This window comes from Chiloscyllium plagiosum, chromosome 9, assembly GCF_004010195.1.
Source record: "Chiloscyllium plagiosum isolate BGI_BamShark_2017 chromosome 9, ASM401019v2, whole genome shotgun sequence".
NCBI classification, from domain to species: domain Eukaryota; kingdom Metazoa; phylum Chordata; class Chondrichthyes; order Orectolobiformes; family Hemiscylliidae; genus Chiloscyllium; species Chiloscyllium plagiosum.
The window spans coordinates 14222826-14237357 of record NC_057718.1 but is presented as its reverse complement, the minus strand read 5'-3'; the positions used below and the strand labels follow the sequence as shown (position 1 = coordinate 14237357).

Sequence of the window (14532 nt, the reverse complement as noted above, 5' to 3'; positions counted from 1 at the left end):
GTTTGTGTCTGTATGTTTGTGTGTGTGTTTGTGTTTGTATGTGTGTGTGTGTGTTTGTGTCTGTATGTGTCTTTTGTGTCTGTATGTTTGTGTGAGTGTTTGTGTCTGCATGTTTGTGTCTGTGTGTGTTTGGGTCTGCATATATGTGCCTGTATGTTTGTATATGTTTATGTCTGTACGTTTGTGTGCATTTGTGTCTGTATGTACATGCGTATCTGTAGGTTTGTGTGTGTTTGTGTCTGTATGTATTTGTGTATCTATAGGTTTGTGTGCGTGCTTGTGTCTGTGCCTGTATGTTTGTGTGCATGTTTGTATGTTTGTTTGTGTCTGTATGTACGTGTGTATCTATTGTTTTGTGTGCGTGTTTGTGTCTGTATGTGTGTCTGTGTGCATCTCTGTACATATGTGTTGTGTGTCATGTGCCTTGCAAACACTTACTGGGTAGGGATACAGCGTCACACCGTTTGTCCTGGAGACAGACCATGTTCCTTCCAGGTACTGATGGGCCTGGATGGCAACTGAGCTCAGGATGTTGCCGTTGCTGGGGCTGGTGGCCATCTGCAGCCCGGCCTTGGTGACTGAATGCCCAGGAGACCCGCCCTTCTTCTCTGCCCCTCCGACGATGCCCAGTGAGTTGGGTTTGCCGCCATGCTTGTTGGTCAAGAAGCTGGCATAGGTGGTGGTGGCAGCGTAAGCAGCTGGGACGAAGGCCCAGTCCCGAGAGGCCTGCAGGCTGCCAATGTTACGTGAGCCCACCAGCGAGGGGATGTTGGAGAGGGGTGGGGGAGAGCCTGGCAGTGGGTCATACTGCTCCAGCGTGGCTGCTTGCTCCAGTGTCTGCACCATCTGGATGGCTTCCTGCTTCAGCTGATTGAGGTGGGTGGCACAGATATCACATCGGTTGTCACGTTCATTCCAGGCCTTGCGGGTAGTGTTGGGCACCTGCAACTTGTCGTGGATCAGAGCAGAGAAAGCTGGGTCCTGTGAACAAAACAAGGAGACGCTACATGAATAGAGAGAACAGTATACAGTTTCCACTGTTCAACGATCAACAAAGAACCTGTCTTACTTCAGCATCTTAACCCCTCTCAGTTACTGAAGTAGTGAAGTGTCATCACCACAGTAACATGTCAGCCAATCTACACACGGCTGACATGTTACTGTGAATAGCAATGTGGAATGACTGCATCGTCAGTTGCTTTAGGAACGTCAATTGACGGATAAATATGGACCAGGACAGTATGGAGACCTCGGAGAAAGTGAGGACTGCAGATGCTGGAGCTCAGAGTCGAGAGAGTGTTGCTGGAAAAGCACAGCAGGTCAGGCAGCAACCGAGGAGCAGGAAAATCAATGTTTTGGGCATAAGCCCTTCATCAGCCCTTTTCCAGCACCACATTCTCGAATATGGAGACCTCCCCAGCTCTGCTTCGTAAGTGGTATTCATCAAAATAGCATCACCTTCGTTGACCTGAAAGGGATGGCACCTTGGTTTAATGTATCATCGAAGAACTAGCATCTTGGATAATGCAGCACACCCTCAGCATCAAACACGAGAAAGGGGCTGGATCAGAGTCCAAGCATGTCATTCTCTAAGTAGAATTTTATTACAACTGGCACATCACAAAGTTCAACACATTGCTTACTTGTTCCCCAAACAGTAATATACATAAATAAATATGTATTCACACAGTTCTCTCCCAATTATTTCTTCATTAATAACACAACACCATCAGCTGTTCCCTCTTCCATTTAGGAATCCCTGCCAAACCCTACTCAGTGACAAAGCCCAGTGTCACTCCATGTTGTCCACCTAAATGCTGATAAATCTGGAGGGAGACTATGAAAGGCTTCAGCAGCAGTTTCCTGAGGAAGGGCCTGTGCCCGAAGCGTCGAATCTCCTGTTCCCTGGATGCTGCCTGACCTGCTGTGCTGTTCCAGCAATAAAGTTTCAACTTTGATCTCCAGCATCTGCAGACCTCACTTTCTCCTTCAGCAGCAACATACAATGTAACAAATTGTTCTGACTTTCAGCTAGATCCTCTCCATCGAGCAGTGTGTATGAACCAAAGAACATTCATTGTCAACAGACATCGCTCCCAATTACTGGTAGTGCATGGGGATCAAGTGGCTCCCCTCATATCAAAGTGAGGGCATCACACCTATTGGAAACAATATGTTGGTCCAATCCAGGCCTATTTACAACACAACAGCAGAACACGAAAATCAGGAGCACAAGCACACCACCTGTCCCCTCAAGACTGCTCTAGCATTTGATAATAATCTGACTGTGGCTTCAACTCCACTTTCCACCCTCCCTTGAGTCTCCTTATCAAATCGAAAGTCTGTCGACCTCAGCCTTGGATAGTTTCCAAAGCCCAGCCTCCACAGTTCCACGGAAAGGTCACTGGGCTCAGAATGTCAACTCTGCTTTTCTCTCAACAGACGCTGCCAACCCTGGTGAGTTTCTCCAGCACTCTCACTTTTGTTTCAGATTTCCAGCTACCGCAGTCCTTTGTGTTTACTCCATCGTTCTCTGTGGGGAAGCGAATTCCACAGAGAAACCACTTTCTGAAAGATACAAATTCTTTTGTACCGTGTCTCAAATAGAGATGCCGACTTTTAAATGTGTCCCATTGCTCAGGACTCGCTCACGAGGGGAAACAACCTTTCACCACCAACCTCTTGAGTGCTGGAAGCATGGTTACTATCCTTAAGGTGCCATGATCAAGTTGATGTAGGAACAGAAATAGGCCATTCAGCCCATCGACTTTGCCCTGCCATTCAAGAGATCATGGTTGATCTGATAATCCTCAACTCAATATAATTCTCAACTCCTGCCTTTTCTCCACAACCCAACTCCCTTATTGATTAAATAAAACTAATTATCTCTGCCTTGAATATACTTTTAACAACCCAGCCTTGACAGCCCTCTGTGATAAAGAATTCCACAGATTCACAATCCTCTCAAAGATGAAATTCCCCCTCATCTCTTTCTTAAATGGGTGGCCCATTATTCTGAGATTTTGCCCTCTGAACCTAGACTCTCGGACAAGGGTACAAACTGCTTTTTGTAATTCATGTAAATGATTGGAAGTGAATATAGGAGGAATGGTAGCAAGTTTGCAGATGACACTAAAATTGGCGGCAGAGTGGGCAGTGAAGAGGGTTACCTCAGCGTACAATGGGACCTTGATCAGGTGGGCAAAAGGGCCGAGAAACAGCACATGGAGCTTACTTTGGATAAATGTGAGGTGTTTTCCAAAGATAAATCAAGGTAGGATTTATACGCGTAATGGTAAGGACTTGGAGAGTGTTGCCAAACAAAGAGACCTTTGGGTGCAGGTTCATAGCTCCTCGAAAGTGCAGTCACAGGTAGACAGGATAGTGAAGGCATTTGTTTCGCTTGCCTTTATTGGTCAGTGCATTGAGTATAGGAGTTAGGATGCCGTGATGCGGCTGTACAGAACATTAGTTAGGCTCCTTTTAGAATACTGCGTTCAATTCTAGTGTCCCTGCTACGGAAAGGGTATTGTGAATCTTGAAAGGGTTCAGAAAAGATTTACAAGGAATGTTGCCAGGGTTGGATGGTTTGAGCTATAGGGAGAGGTTGAACAGGCTGGGGCTGTTTTCCCTGGAGCATCGGAGGCTATGGGGTGACCTTACAGAGGTCATGAGGGGCATCGATAGGGTGAATAGCCAAGGTCTTTCTCCCAAGGTAGGGGAGTCCAAAACTAAAGGACATAGGTTTAAGGTGGGAGGGGCAAGATTCAAAAGGAACCTGAGGAGCAACGGAGGATGGTATATGTATGGAATGAGCTGCCAGAGGAAGTGGTGGAGTCTGGTACAATTACAAAATTTAAAATGGGTACATGAATAGGAAGGGTTTGGAGTGATGTGAACAAAATGCTGAGAAATGGGACTAGATAAAATTAGGATATCTGGTCCACATGGCGAATTGGACCGAAGGGTCTGTTTCCATCCTGTATATCGCGATGGCTATGACTCTAGAGCCTTTCCGCATCACCTCTAGGAATCTTGCAGGTATCTTTCATTGTTTAGATTCCATTAAATCCAATTTTTCCTCTGAAGACAGTCCCTCAATACCTGGTCTCAGCCCAGCAAACCTTCTCTGGACTCCCTCCAATGCCAATGTATCTTTCCTTAGATAAGAGGCCCAAAACTGTTCACAGTATTCCCACTGAATAGCAGGCCAGTCCAGAAGCTGACTGGACAGATTCCGTTACTATTTCGCACCTTCCTACAGGCCACTAGGTTGTGTCAAACAATGCTGCGATTCAAAGTCTTCTCGAGCAAAATGAGGGGAAGACACTAAACATGGACTACACCCACATCCTGTGGAGAAATCAGAATAAAATGAAGACATGATGATGATGATGATGATGATGATGATGTGGGTGTGAGCAGCTCTATAATTATAGCCAGGAGGTCAGGAACTCTGAGAGATTGTCGATTAGGCCTGCTGCGAGGACCTTATAAATCTAGACAATTAGGGGTTTTTTTTTGCAAACGAAGCCAAGCTGCTCATTTTGGAAGTGGCCCCGCTATTGCCTCAAATTGTTTCTACTTTATGATGGCTGTGCCTCTAACTAATCATTCTGCAGTTCCAACCACCTGGAATCCATTTACTGAAAAGAACTCGTAACCCTGACCTCTGCTCAGAGCACTGAGGCTTGTAAACACTAAACTCCAGCCCCAGGTTTCCGACCCTCCAGCACTGGCCTAGAGTCCCCAGGAACGAAAAACCTATCACCAGATTCAGGAGATTTGTAGCTCATCAAGATCTTTTACTTGAATTTCAGTGAAAATGTTGAATAGTTATTCAATATAGGACACTGGAAATGAACAATGAACTCAGCGGCTTGAAGCTTGGTGGTAATATTGTTAGGCATCGAGAGGCCCAGGTTACCTTCAAATCCCAAGGGCTGAAATTAAAATTCAATTAATAAATGTGGAATGAGAAAGCTAATGGGATGCCATTATCATCTTTTGTTATTAAAAACCTACCTGATTTGTCCTTTACAGAAGTAAATCTGCTATCCTTACTCTAGAATGGGATTGACTTGGAAATGGCCTAAAACCAGATCATTGAGGTACTGAAGCCAATACAACCTTTTGTGCCCTCACTGGTTCTATTACCTCATGCCAATCTCCAGCCTTTTCCCCTTATCCCTGCACACTATTCCTATCCAGATGATCATCCAATGGCCTTGAGGTCAGAGGTAAGAGTGGGTGGCATGGAGCATGTGTCGCAAGTGGTATGTGTTAGTGAGTTTAGGTAATTCACTTCCATCTTCCTGCTCCCTGCCGCTGAGTCATCAAGTGAAGATGGACAAGTGCCTGCCCATCATGGAGTGTAGTCAGAATGAGTTTGGAGATGTTACTCCACACATTGTCAAACAGCTTATGGGCAGCATGGTGGCTCAGTGGTTAGCACTGCTACCTCACAGTGCCAGGGACCCAGGTTCGATTCCAACCTCAGGCGACTGTGGAGTTTGCACATTCTCCCTGAGTTTTGCATGGGTTTCCCCCCACAATCCAAAGATGTGCAGGTTATGTGAATTGGCCATGCTAAATTGCCTATAGTGCTAGGTGCATTAGTCAGAGAGAAATGGGTTTGGGTGGGTTATTCTTCAGAGGGTTGGTGTTGACTTGTTGGGCTGAAGGGCTTGTTTCCACACTGTAGTTGACACAGTTAAACCAAGTCATCTTCCCTGCAAGTTACAATTACAGATTTGACAAAGAGTGCTGGAGATTAGGAGAGCTTACAGAATTAGGGACAAAAATGCCTTACCAAGTGCGAAACATTTGTGAAAAGGTTGGGTCTTTTGACAATATTTATCTGCAGTATTTATCAGTAACAAATCAGCTATTGAATTCCACAAAAAAATTGGCTTTGGAGTAATAGAACCTAAAAAGAAATACTGCAAGAAGATAGAGCCAACTGTTGCACACGTCTCACCGATCAAGGCACACTAAGGACAGGCAACAAATCTGACCTTGCTTGTGATGTTCACATCTGTTCAAACAATAAAAAAAAAGGTTCCAGCCCAAGGAAAATGGGATTTTGGTGAGTATTTAGAATTGACAATCAGTTAGCCAATGGGTGGGAGCGCATGGGTGCAGCAATGGAGGTCATGGGACGAGATCTCCAGGAATCTATCCTCTCATAGTTGACAACCTAACTTTGGATTATCAAGTGTCCACCTCTGCTGGTGGTGACCCAGTCAATTCTACTGAACTTTCCTTTGAGCTTTTACCATTTCGGATTCCCCTGCAGTTGAATCAAACCATGCCAAACCTACATTGTCCCCTCCTCCCACTGCACCCAATCCAGTCCCTGTCAACACTGGCTCCTGGTCAAGCAACACCTCAATCCACTCAGACCCCAAACCCCCGTTCCATCTCTCGGGATTTCTAACCTGTGTCAAGACACCAAATAAATGCAAGTTTTTTTTCCAAGTCATCTTCTCACACCTTGCCTGCTCCACAAACCCCCAACTTCCTCATTTCCTTACTTTTGTCAAGTCCCCAGGTCTACTTCATCCTTTACATTGCCCCTTCCCCCATACAAATATGTGCATGCACATAGACCCACACATAAAACACATGGGCGCATAAACACACATTCACATATACACATGCAAACACATATAGGCAAGAATGCCCACATGTTCAAACGCACACACATACAATACATTAAATGGTTGTACATAACTCCTTTTTGTTTCAAATAAATATTTAACTTTGAAACCTCTTCCCATCTCTAGGTGACCTGAGTGCCTGAACTGTCTTTGCTTCCAATATTATTTACTATTCCGCCTTCTTCCACAGCACAGCCACCACCAAACAAGGGGAAAAAGGTGTTCACATTCAGACCAGGCCCTACGGCAGCCATTAATGTTTCAGAGCTCATGATCCCCAAAGTGAGGTTGCAACTCACAGTGTAGAAAGCCCTAACTCTACAGTTACTATCTTATAAATAGTGAGGAGCCAAAGGCAGAGATTTCACCCTTCTCCTGCTCTCCTGGTCACTCCCTCTTTCTTTCTGTCCTCCTTTTTACTCACCATTCTCTTTCTCTCTATCTTCTTCTCGTGGATCACTTCCCCTTTCACTCTGTCCTGTTCCTCTCTCTCTCTCCAGCAGTTTTTCACTCTGTCTCTCTTTATCTCCCTCTGATGCTGTCACCCCTCCCACGTGTGCTCACACCATCCATTACCATTTCAAACCAGCCAGATTAATGAGGGTTTTGTTAACTGAGCAACTCTGAGGGCTGAAATGAGAACCAGATGCTTCTTCAGCCGCAACCAACAGAGCCATGGGAAACAAAAGTATCTCAAGAAGCCAATTTTAATTATTGATTCGGCAACATGGCAGCTTGAATTTTAAGTGTTAATTATTAAACATGAGATCTATGGATATATGGTATAATGGTGCTTAAAAGGGACATTAATTATGGATGTTGCAATTTTCCCCATGAGGCCTTCCAGCAAAATTGACTAAAATCTCGACTGGGCCAGGTTCCGAGTTAATCAGCCACTGGGTCACACTTCCTTCTACTTTGACACACTGCCTACCTCAAGAAGCAAAGGCCTTTCTCCTTGTTCCAGGAAACACATGCCAACATCCTAGGAAGGGTTGAGAATCTGCATTAATGATCAATTTAACCCTGTCCTGTGCTGGTTTTGTCTTTCTTGGATTAGCTTCTAGAGAAAGTGAGGACTGCAGATGCTGGAGATCAGAGGCCCGAAACGTCGATTCTCCTGCTCCATTGATGCTGCCTGACCTGCTGCGCTTTTCCAGCAACACATTTTTTAGCTTCTAGAGACACAAGTGGAAGGTCTGCTCAGTGGTATACTGCGGAGACTGTGAACAGGTTGACCTTGTTAACTATGTGGTTCTAGGTTGGGGTTGTTCACCTGTGCCAATCAGGAAAGCCTTGGCTGACCAATATAAGCAGGATCTGATGGGTGGTACAGTGGCTCAGTGGGTAGCACTGCTGTGTCACAGCACCGGGGACCTGGGTTTGATTCTAGCCTTGGGTGACTGTCTGTGTGGGGTTTGAATAATCTCCTGTCTGTGGGGGTTTCCCTCCAAAGATCTATAAGCAAGATCGGATTGGTGGCTCAGTGGTTAGCACTGTTGCCTCACAGTGCCAGGGACCCAGGTTCAACTCCAGCCTCGGGGTGACTGTCTGCATTGAGTTTGGACATTTCATCACTGGCCACCCAGGGGATTTCCTTTCTTCCTGGTGGTGGAATATGAATAAAGATTTCTGCACTTGTAAGCTGAATTCTACCTGCAGACACACAACTTGGATGCTGGGGAATAAATGCCACAGCTTGGCGGTAGTGTCAGGGTTTTAGAAGATAAAAATAAACAACCAGGAGACGAAAAGCTTTTGAGGAAGGGAATTCCAAACACTCACGTACCTCTGGGAGAAAAATGGTGGCTCATCTTAATCTTAAACTGTCTTCCTTTTTTAAACTATAACCTTTATTTCTAGATTCTCCCACAAAAGGAAAGATCCTTGCCAGAGCCACCTGTTTCACGTTTCAAGTAAGTCACCTCCGTCTCTTCTAAACTCCAGAGGATACAGGCCTAGCCAGTCTAGCCTTTTCTCATAAGGCAATGTGCTCATTCCAGGTACACGAAGTCCCCGGGTTACAAACACCCAACTTACAAACGTCCCGTACTTACAAACCGATCTCCGGCCTCTCATTTTTAAGAATTATGTTTTAAAATCTGAGTTCCGTACAATGTTTCGTCCTAACGAACGGGCGGACTAATTTGCCCGTATCTATTCAGACTTACGCACAAATTCAGCATACGAACAGTGGAAAAAATGGAACTCGTTCGTAACCTGGGGACTTCATTTATTCACCTTCTCTGAATTTTCAGTTAACCTTCTCTGAACTGCTTCCATTGCATTAACATCCTTCCATTAATTACAGCGACCAATATTCTGCACTGTACATCAGAGTTGGCCTTACTAATGCCCCAAATAGCTGAATCATAACCTCCCCGGTCTTGTATTCAATACCTCTTATAATAAAGCATAACATTCTATTGCTTTCCTGATTACTTGCTGTATCTGAAAATGTGTTGCTGGAAAAGCGCAGCAGGTCAGGCAGATAACCTCCCCGGTCTTGTATTCAATACCTCTTATAATAAAGCATAACATTCTATTGCTTTCCTGATTACTTGCTGTATCTGAAAATGTGTTGCTGGAAAAGCGCAGCAGGTCAGGCAGCATCCAAGGAGCAGGAGAATCGACATTTCGGGCATAAGCCCTTCTTCAGGAATGAGGAAAGTGTGTCCAGCAGGCTAAGATAAAAGGTAGGGAGGAGGGACTCCTCCATCGCCAGACAATGCAGGTCCTTGGACTCCTCCATCGCCAGACCATAGCAACACGATGGTTGGAGGAAGAGCGCCTCATCTTCCACCGAGGAACCCTCCAACCATGCGGGGTGAGTGCCGAAACAGAGGACACAGCTTAAAAATACGGGGTAGACCATTTAGGACAGAGATGAGGAGAAACTTCTTCACCCAGAGAGTGGTGGCTGTGTGGGATGCTCTGCCCCAGAGGGCAGTGGAGGCCCAGTCTCTGGATTTGTTTAAGAAAGAGTTGGATAGAGCTCTCAAGGATAGTGGGATCAAGGGTTATGGAGATAAGGCAGGAACAGGATACTGATTAAGGATGATCAGCCATGATCATATTGAATGGTGGTGCAGGCTGGAAGGGCAGAATGGCCAACTCCTGCACCTATTGTCTATTGTCCGCCTTTCCTGACTGCCACGCGCAGACAGCGTGCAGCCCCAATCCCTTTCTTTCCGCCTTTCTTGCTGATTTTGGCAGCGCTCCGCTCTCCTCCCCTCCGTGTCTCGTGCCTGCAGGAGACTGATGCCAGGCACAGCAGCAGCAGCAAAAATAACCTGCCGCTCCATTGCCTGGCACAAGACAAGTGCAGAGGGGTGACTTGAGCAGCCACTGCTGGCGGAAAAAGCCTACTGCACCTGGTATTCCCAGGCGGTCTCCCATCCAAGTACTAACCAGGCCTGTGTCTGCTTAGCTTCCGAGATCAGACGTGATCGGGCGTTTTCAGACTAGTATGGCCGTAGGCGCTGGCCCCTGCCTTTTCTCCCTACTTCAAGGCGTGCTGGCCAGCCACATTTTCTTTCTTGCTCTTTCTCTTTATCCCCTTTGGCTTTTTTTTCTCTTTTCTCTTTGCTCTTCCTCCTCCGTGCGTGCTTCCCTCCCTCCGTCCCTCCAGCTGCCTTTCAGGCCAGCCCTTGCCCACCAGGCTCCTGTAGTCTCCCACATCCCCACACAGGCCAACTGCAAGCCCTCCCCCTGCTTCATAGGGCTGCAGCCTGCATTCTCTCATCCTTCCACACTCCTCCACCCCTCCATTTCGGAATGCCGGGCACTGGCCAGTGGGGTACCGCACGGATCAGTACTGGGACCGCAGCTTTTTACAATCTATCTTCAGGATATACAAGATGGTATTAGCAATAACATTCGCAAATTTCATCAGCTGGGTGGCAGGGTGAAATGTGATGAGGATGTTAGGAGATTACAGGGTGACCTGGACAAGTTAGGTGAGTGCTCAGATGCATGGCAGATGCACTTTCACGTGGATAAATGGATCCTTATCCACTTTGGTGGCAAGAACAGGAAGGCAGATTACCACCTAAGTGGAATCAATTTAGGTAAAGGGGCAGTACAGAGAGATCTGGGGGTTCTTGTACACCACTCAATGAAGGTAAGCATGCAGGTACAGCAGGTAGTGAAGAAGGCTAATAGCATGCTGGCCTTCATAACAAGAGGGATTGAGTATAGAAGCAAAGAGGTCCTTCTGCAGCTGTACAGGGCCCTGGTGTGACCACACCTGGAGTACTGTGTGCAGTTCTGGTCTCCAAATTTGAGGAGAGACATTCTGGCTATTGAGGGAATGCAGCGTAGGTTCACAAGGTCAATTCTTGGAATGGCGGGATTACCTTACACTGAAAGACTGGAGCGACTGGGCTTGTGTACCCTTGAGTTTAGAAGACTGAGAGGGGATCTGGTTGAGACATATAAGATGATCAAAGGATTGGACACTCTGGCGGCTGGCAACATGTTTCCGCTGCGGGGTGAGTGCCGAAACAGAGGACACAGCTTAAAAATACGGGGTAGACCATTTAGGACAGAGATGAGGAGAAACTTGTTCACCCAGAGAGTGGTGGCTGTGTGGATTGCTCTGCCCCAGAGGGCAGTGGAGGCCCAGTCTCTGGGTTCATTTAAGAAAGAGTTGGGTAGAGCTCTCAAGGATTGTGGAATCAAGGGTTATGGAGATAAGGCAGGAACAAGATACTGATTAAGGATGATCAGCCATGATCATATTGAATGGTGGTGCAGGCTCGAAGGGCAGAATGGCCTACTCCTGCACCTATTGTCTATTGTCTATTAACCCAGATGCTCTCTTTATTCAAGGGAGTCAAAGATTATTTGGGGTGGGGGGGGGTGAGTCTTAGGCGAGAGAATGGAGTTGAGGCTACAGCCATGATCCCATTGAAAGATGGAGCACATATGAGGGGCCAAACAGCCTTCCCTTGCTCCTAATTTGTACGTGCATAGTCCATGTCTGCAGACTGATTGAGTTGAAGTCAGCCCCATAGAGTCACAGAGTTTACAGCACAGAAACAGATTATTTGGGGTGGGGGGGGGTGAGTCTTAGGCGAGAGAATGGAGTTGAGGCTACAGCCATGATCCCATTGAAAGATGGAGCACATATGAGGGGCCAAACAGCCTTCCCTTGCTCCTAATTTGTACGTGCATAGTCCATGTCTGCAGACTGATTGAGTTGAAGTCAGCCCCATAGAGTCACAGAGTTTACAGCACAGAAACAGACCCTTCAGTCCAACTCATCCACGCTGACCAGACATCTCAATCTGACCTAGTCCCATTTACCAGCATTTGGCTCATATCCCTCTAAACCCTTCCTGTTCATATACCCATCCAAATGCCTTTTAAATGCTGTAATTGTACCAGCTTCTCCCACTTCCTCTGGCAGTTCAATCCATACACATACCCCCTTTGGTCCTTTTTAAATCTTTCCTCTCCCCTTAAACCAATGCCCTCTAGTTTTTGCACTCCTCATGCTGGGAAAAAGATCTCAGATATTCACCCTATCCATGTCCCTCATCACGTAGTCACATTACCCCTCCAAGCCTGGATTATAAATGCCTCGCCAATGAATCTGCTCGTCCAAATATCATGAAAGGCAGAGCCAAAAGATAATGCCGTGAAGCCACTACACTCCTCCGTGCACTCCAGACACCATTTCCCAGAGGTTAGATAGAAGACAGTGGTGTCAGTGAAGTCAATTCAAAGGTGCTCTGCAAAGCTTTAACTGACAAGGGCAGACAGCGAGCCACTGAAGTGATCTCAAAGGCTAGTGTCAAAGGCATCATCGTACGCCTGCCACAATCACTTCAAACCTCTATGTTCTTGAACCTCCTCAGTGTTTGAATGAGCTTCTCTTGATCAGGACATGACTGGCTGCTCTAATAAACAGTCTCTGCCTGACCAAGGGTTGTCTCTGATACCCTCATGTGCAGTAGCTGCAGCTACCATCTTGCTCCGAGGGGCCGATGCATGGATAGCATTAATTCCCTCCTATAGCATTGTCCCAAAGGTTCTGACACCAATGCATTTTCAAACTCAGTTTAATGGAGAAAGGAGAAAGACTTGAACTTCCGTAGTGTCTTTCATGACATTGCAACATCCCAAAGCGGCTTTTGAATCAATTTCTTGACATGTAGTCACCACTATAATGTAGGAAGAGTCGCAGCCAATTTGTGCACAGCAAGCTCCCACAAACAACAATTCAATTTGGTTTAAACATGCTCTTTGAGCAGTAAATATTGACCAGGACTTGTCTGCTCCATTTCAAAATAATGGTTTTCACGTTGACCTAACGGAGGAGTAAAAGGCTCACAATTTAACGACTCATGTGAGAGATGGCACCTCAAACAGAGCTGAACCCTGTCAGTATGGCCCTGAGATTGTTCAGCCTCAGTTTTAGCTCAGGTCTCTGGACTGGAACTGGAAAACAACAGTCATGTTCCCAGAAAGTGAGAGCTAACACAGCTGGAAATGGACATCTTTTCCATATTTACAACCCTTCCAACTGCTGCAGAGAACACCGGGATGGGAGATGAAATGGGAGGATGGTGGCCATGCCCTTCATTTCCTGATGAGAAGAAGGGAAGGTAAATCATTTCTGGTCTGTCCCAAACCCAGGATTGGAGGGAGCTTATGATCCACCTCATGGCAACTGAGGGATGGAGCAGTTAGTAAGTGAAGGAAGACAGTCAGGACTGCAGATGCTGGAGAGTCAGAGTCGATAAAGTGTGGAAAAGGCACAGCAGGTCAGGCAGCATCTGAGGAGCTAAAGAGTCGACGTTCCAGGCATAACCCTTCATCAGGACTGAAGGATTTATCATCAGGGTCAATCTCTGCTCCAACCCATGCACCCCTAACTCCTAAACCCCAACTCAGACCACACAAATAAACCTATCAACATCATAGGGCAACAAATCACATGATGAGTAAGCTCCCACTGCAGGTGCCACCTTGGATAAATCATATGAAACATACGAACAAGGAAGAAAAGCAGCAACCCTGGCCCTTCAGGCCCACCACACCATTCAATAAGACCATTGCTGATCTGATTTTAACCTCAGCTCTACATTCTCCCATGCCCCACACTCCAGATTCAATTGGCCAACAGGAACAGACAAAGGCCAATTAGCTCACTGAGCCTTCTCACCACTCAAACAGATAGGAGCTGTTTATCTCCAATACCACTGTCTCCATTTCCCTGAATACAGTATGCCTCCAAAAATCTATCAAATTCTATCATGCACATGCTGACTGATTGAGCTTCCACAATACACAATATATACACCATGCACAAATTATTTACAATGTGTGAAGTGTAATATATTGAAAAGCAGTGTTTCAGGAAGCATGTTTTAACAGTGTTGGGTCACATGGCATTTTATCAATGTTCTGTGGGAATATATATAACCCAGATGACATTGGTGAGGCCACTTTTGGAATACTGCATTCAGTTCTGATCTCCCTGCTTTAGGAAAGACGTTGTGAAACTTGAAAGAATGCAGAAATGATTTTGAAGTCTTTGCCAGGATTGGAGGGTCTGAGCTATAGGGAGAGGCTGAATAGCCTGGGCCTTTTCCCCTGTAGTGTCAGAGGCTGAGGGGTTGACCTTATAGAGGTTTAGAGTCAAGATTAGAGTGATGCTGGAAAAGCACAGCAGGTCATTCCTGATGATGGGCTACTGCCCGAAACGTCGATTCTCCTGCTCCTCAGATGCTGTCTGACCTGCTGTACTTTTCCAGCACCACACTAATTTTGACTCTAATCTCCAGCATCTGCAGTCCTCACTTTCACCTTATACAGGATTATAAAATCATGAGGGGCATGATTAGGGTGAAAAGTAAAG

General features: G+C 46.2%; 1 protein-coding gene and 1 non-coding gene across 2 annotated transcripts in view; both read right to left on the bottom strand.

Annotated features, from left to right (window-relative positions):
- The window catches only part of kif26ba (kinesin family member 26Ba), a 297812-nt gene that overhangs the window by 209492 nt on the left and 73788 nt on the right, over positions 1–14532 (bottom strand). The window contains exon 2 of the mRNA XM_043695424.1: positions 439–981. Coding sequence (XP_043551359.1) covers positions 439–981 — 543 coding nt within the window. The remainder of the gene's footprint in view (positions 1–438; positions 982–14532) is intronic.
- Positions 10025–10143, bottom strand: LOC122553288. The gene has a single exon (XR_006312669.1). It is a non-coding gene; the product is annotated as a 5S ribosomal RNA (ribosomal RNA).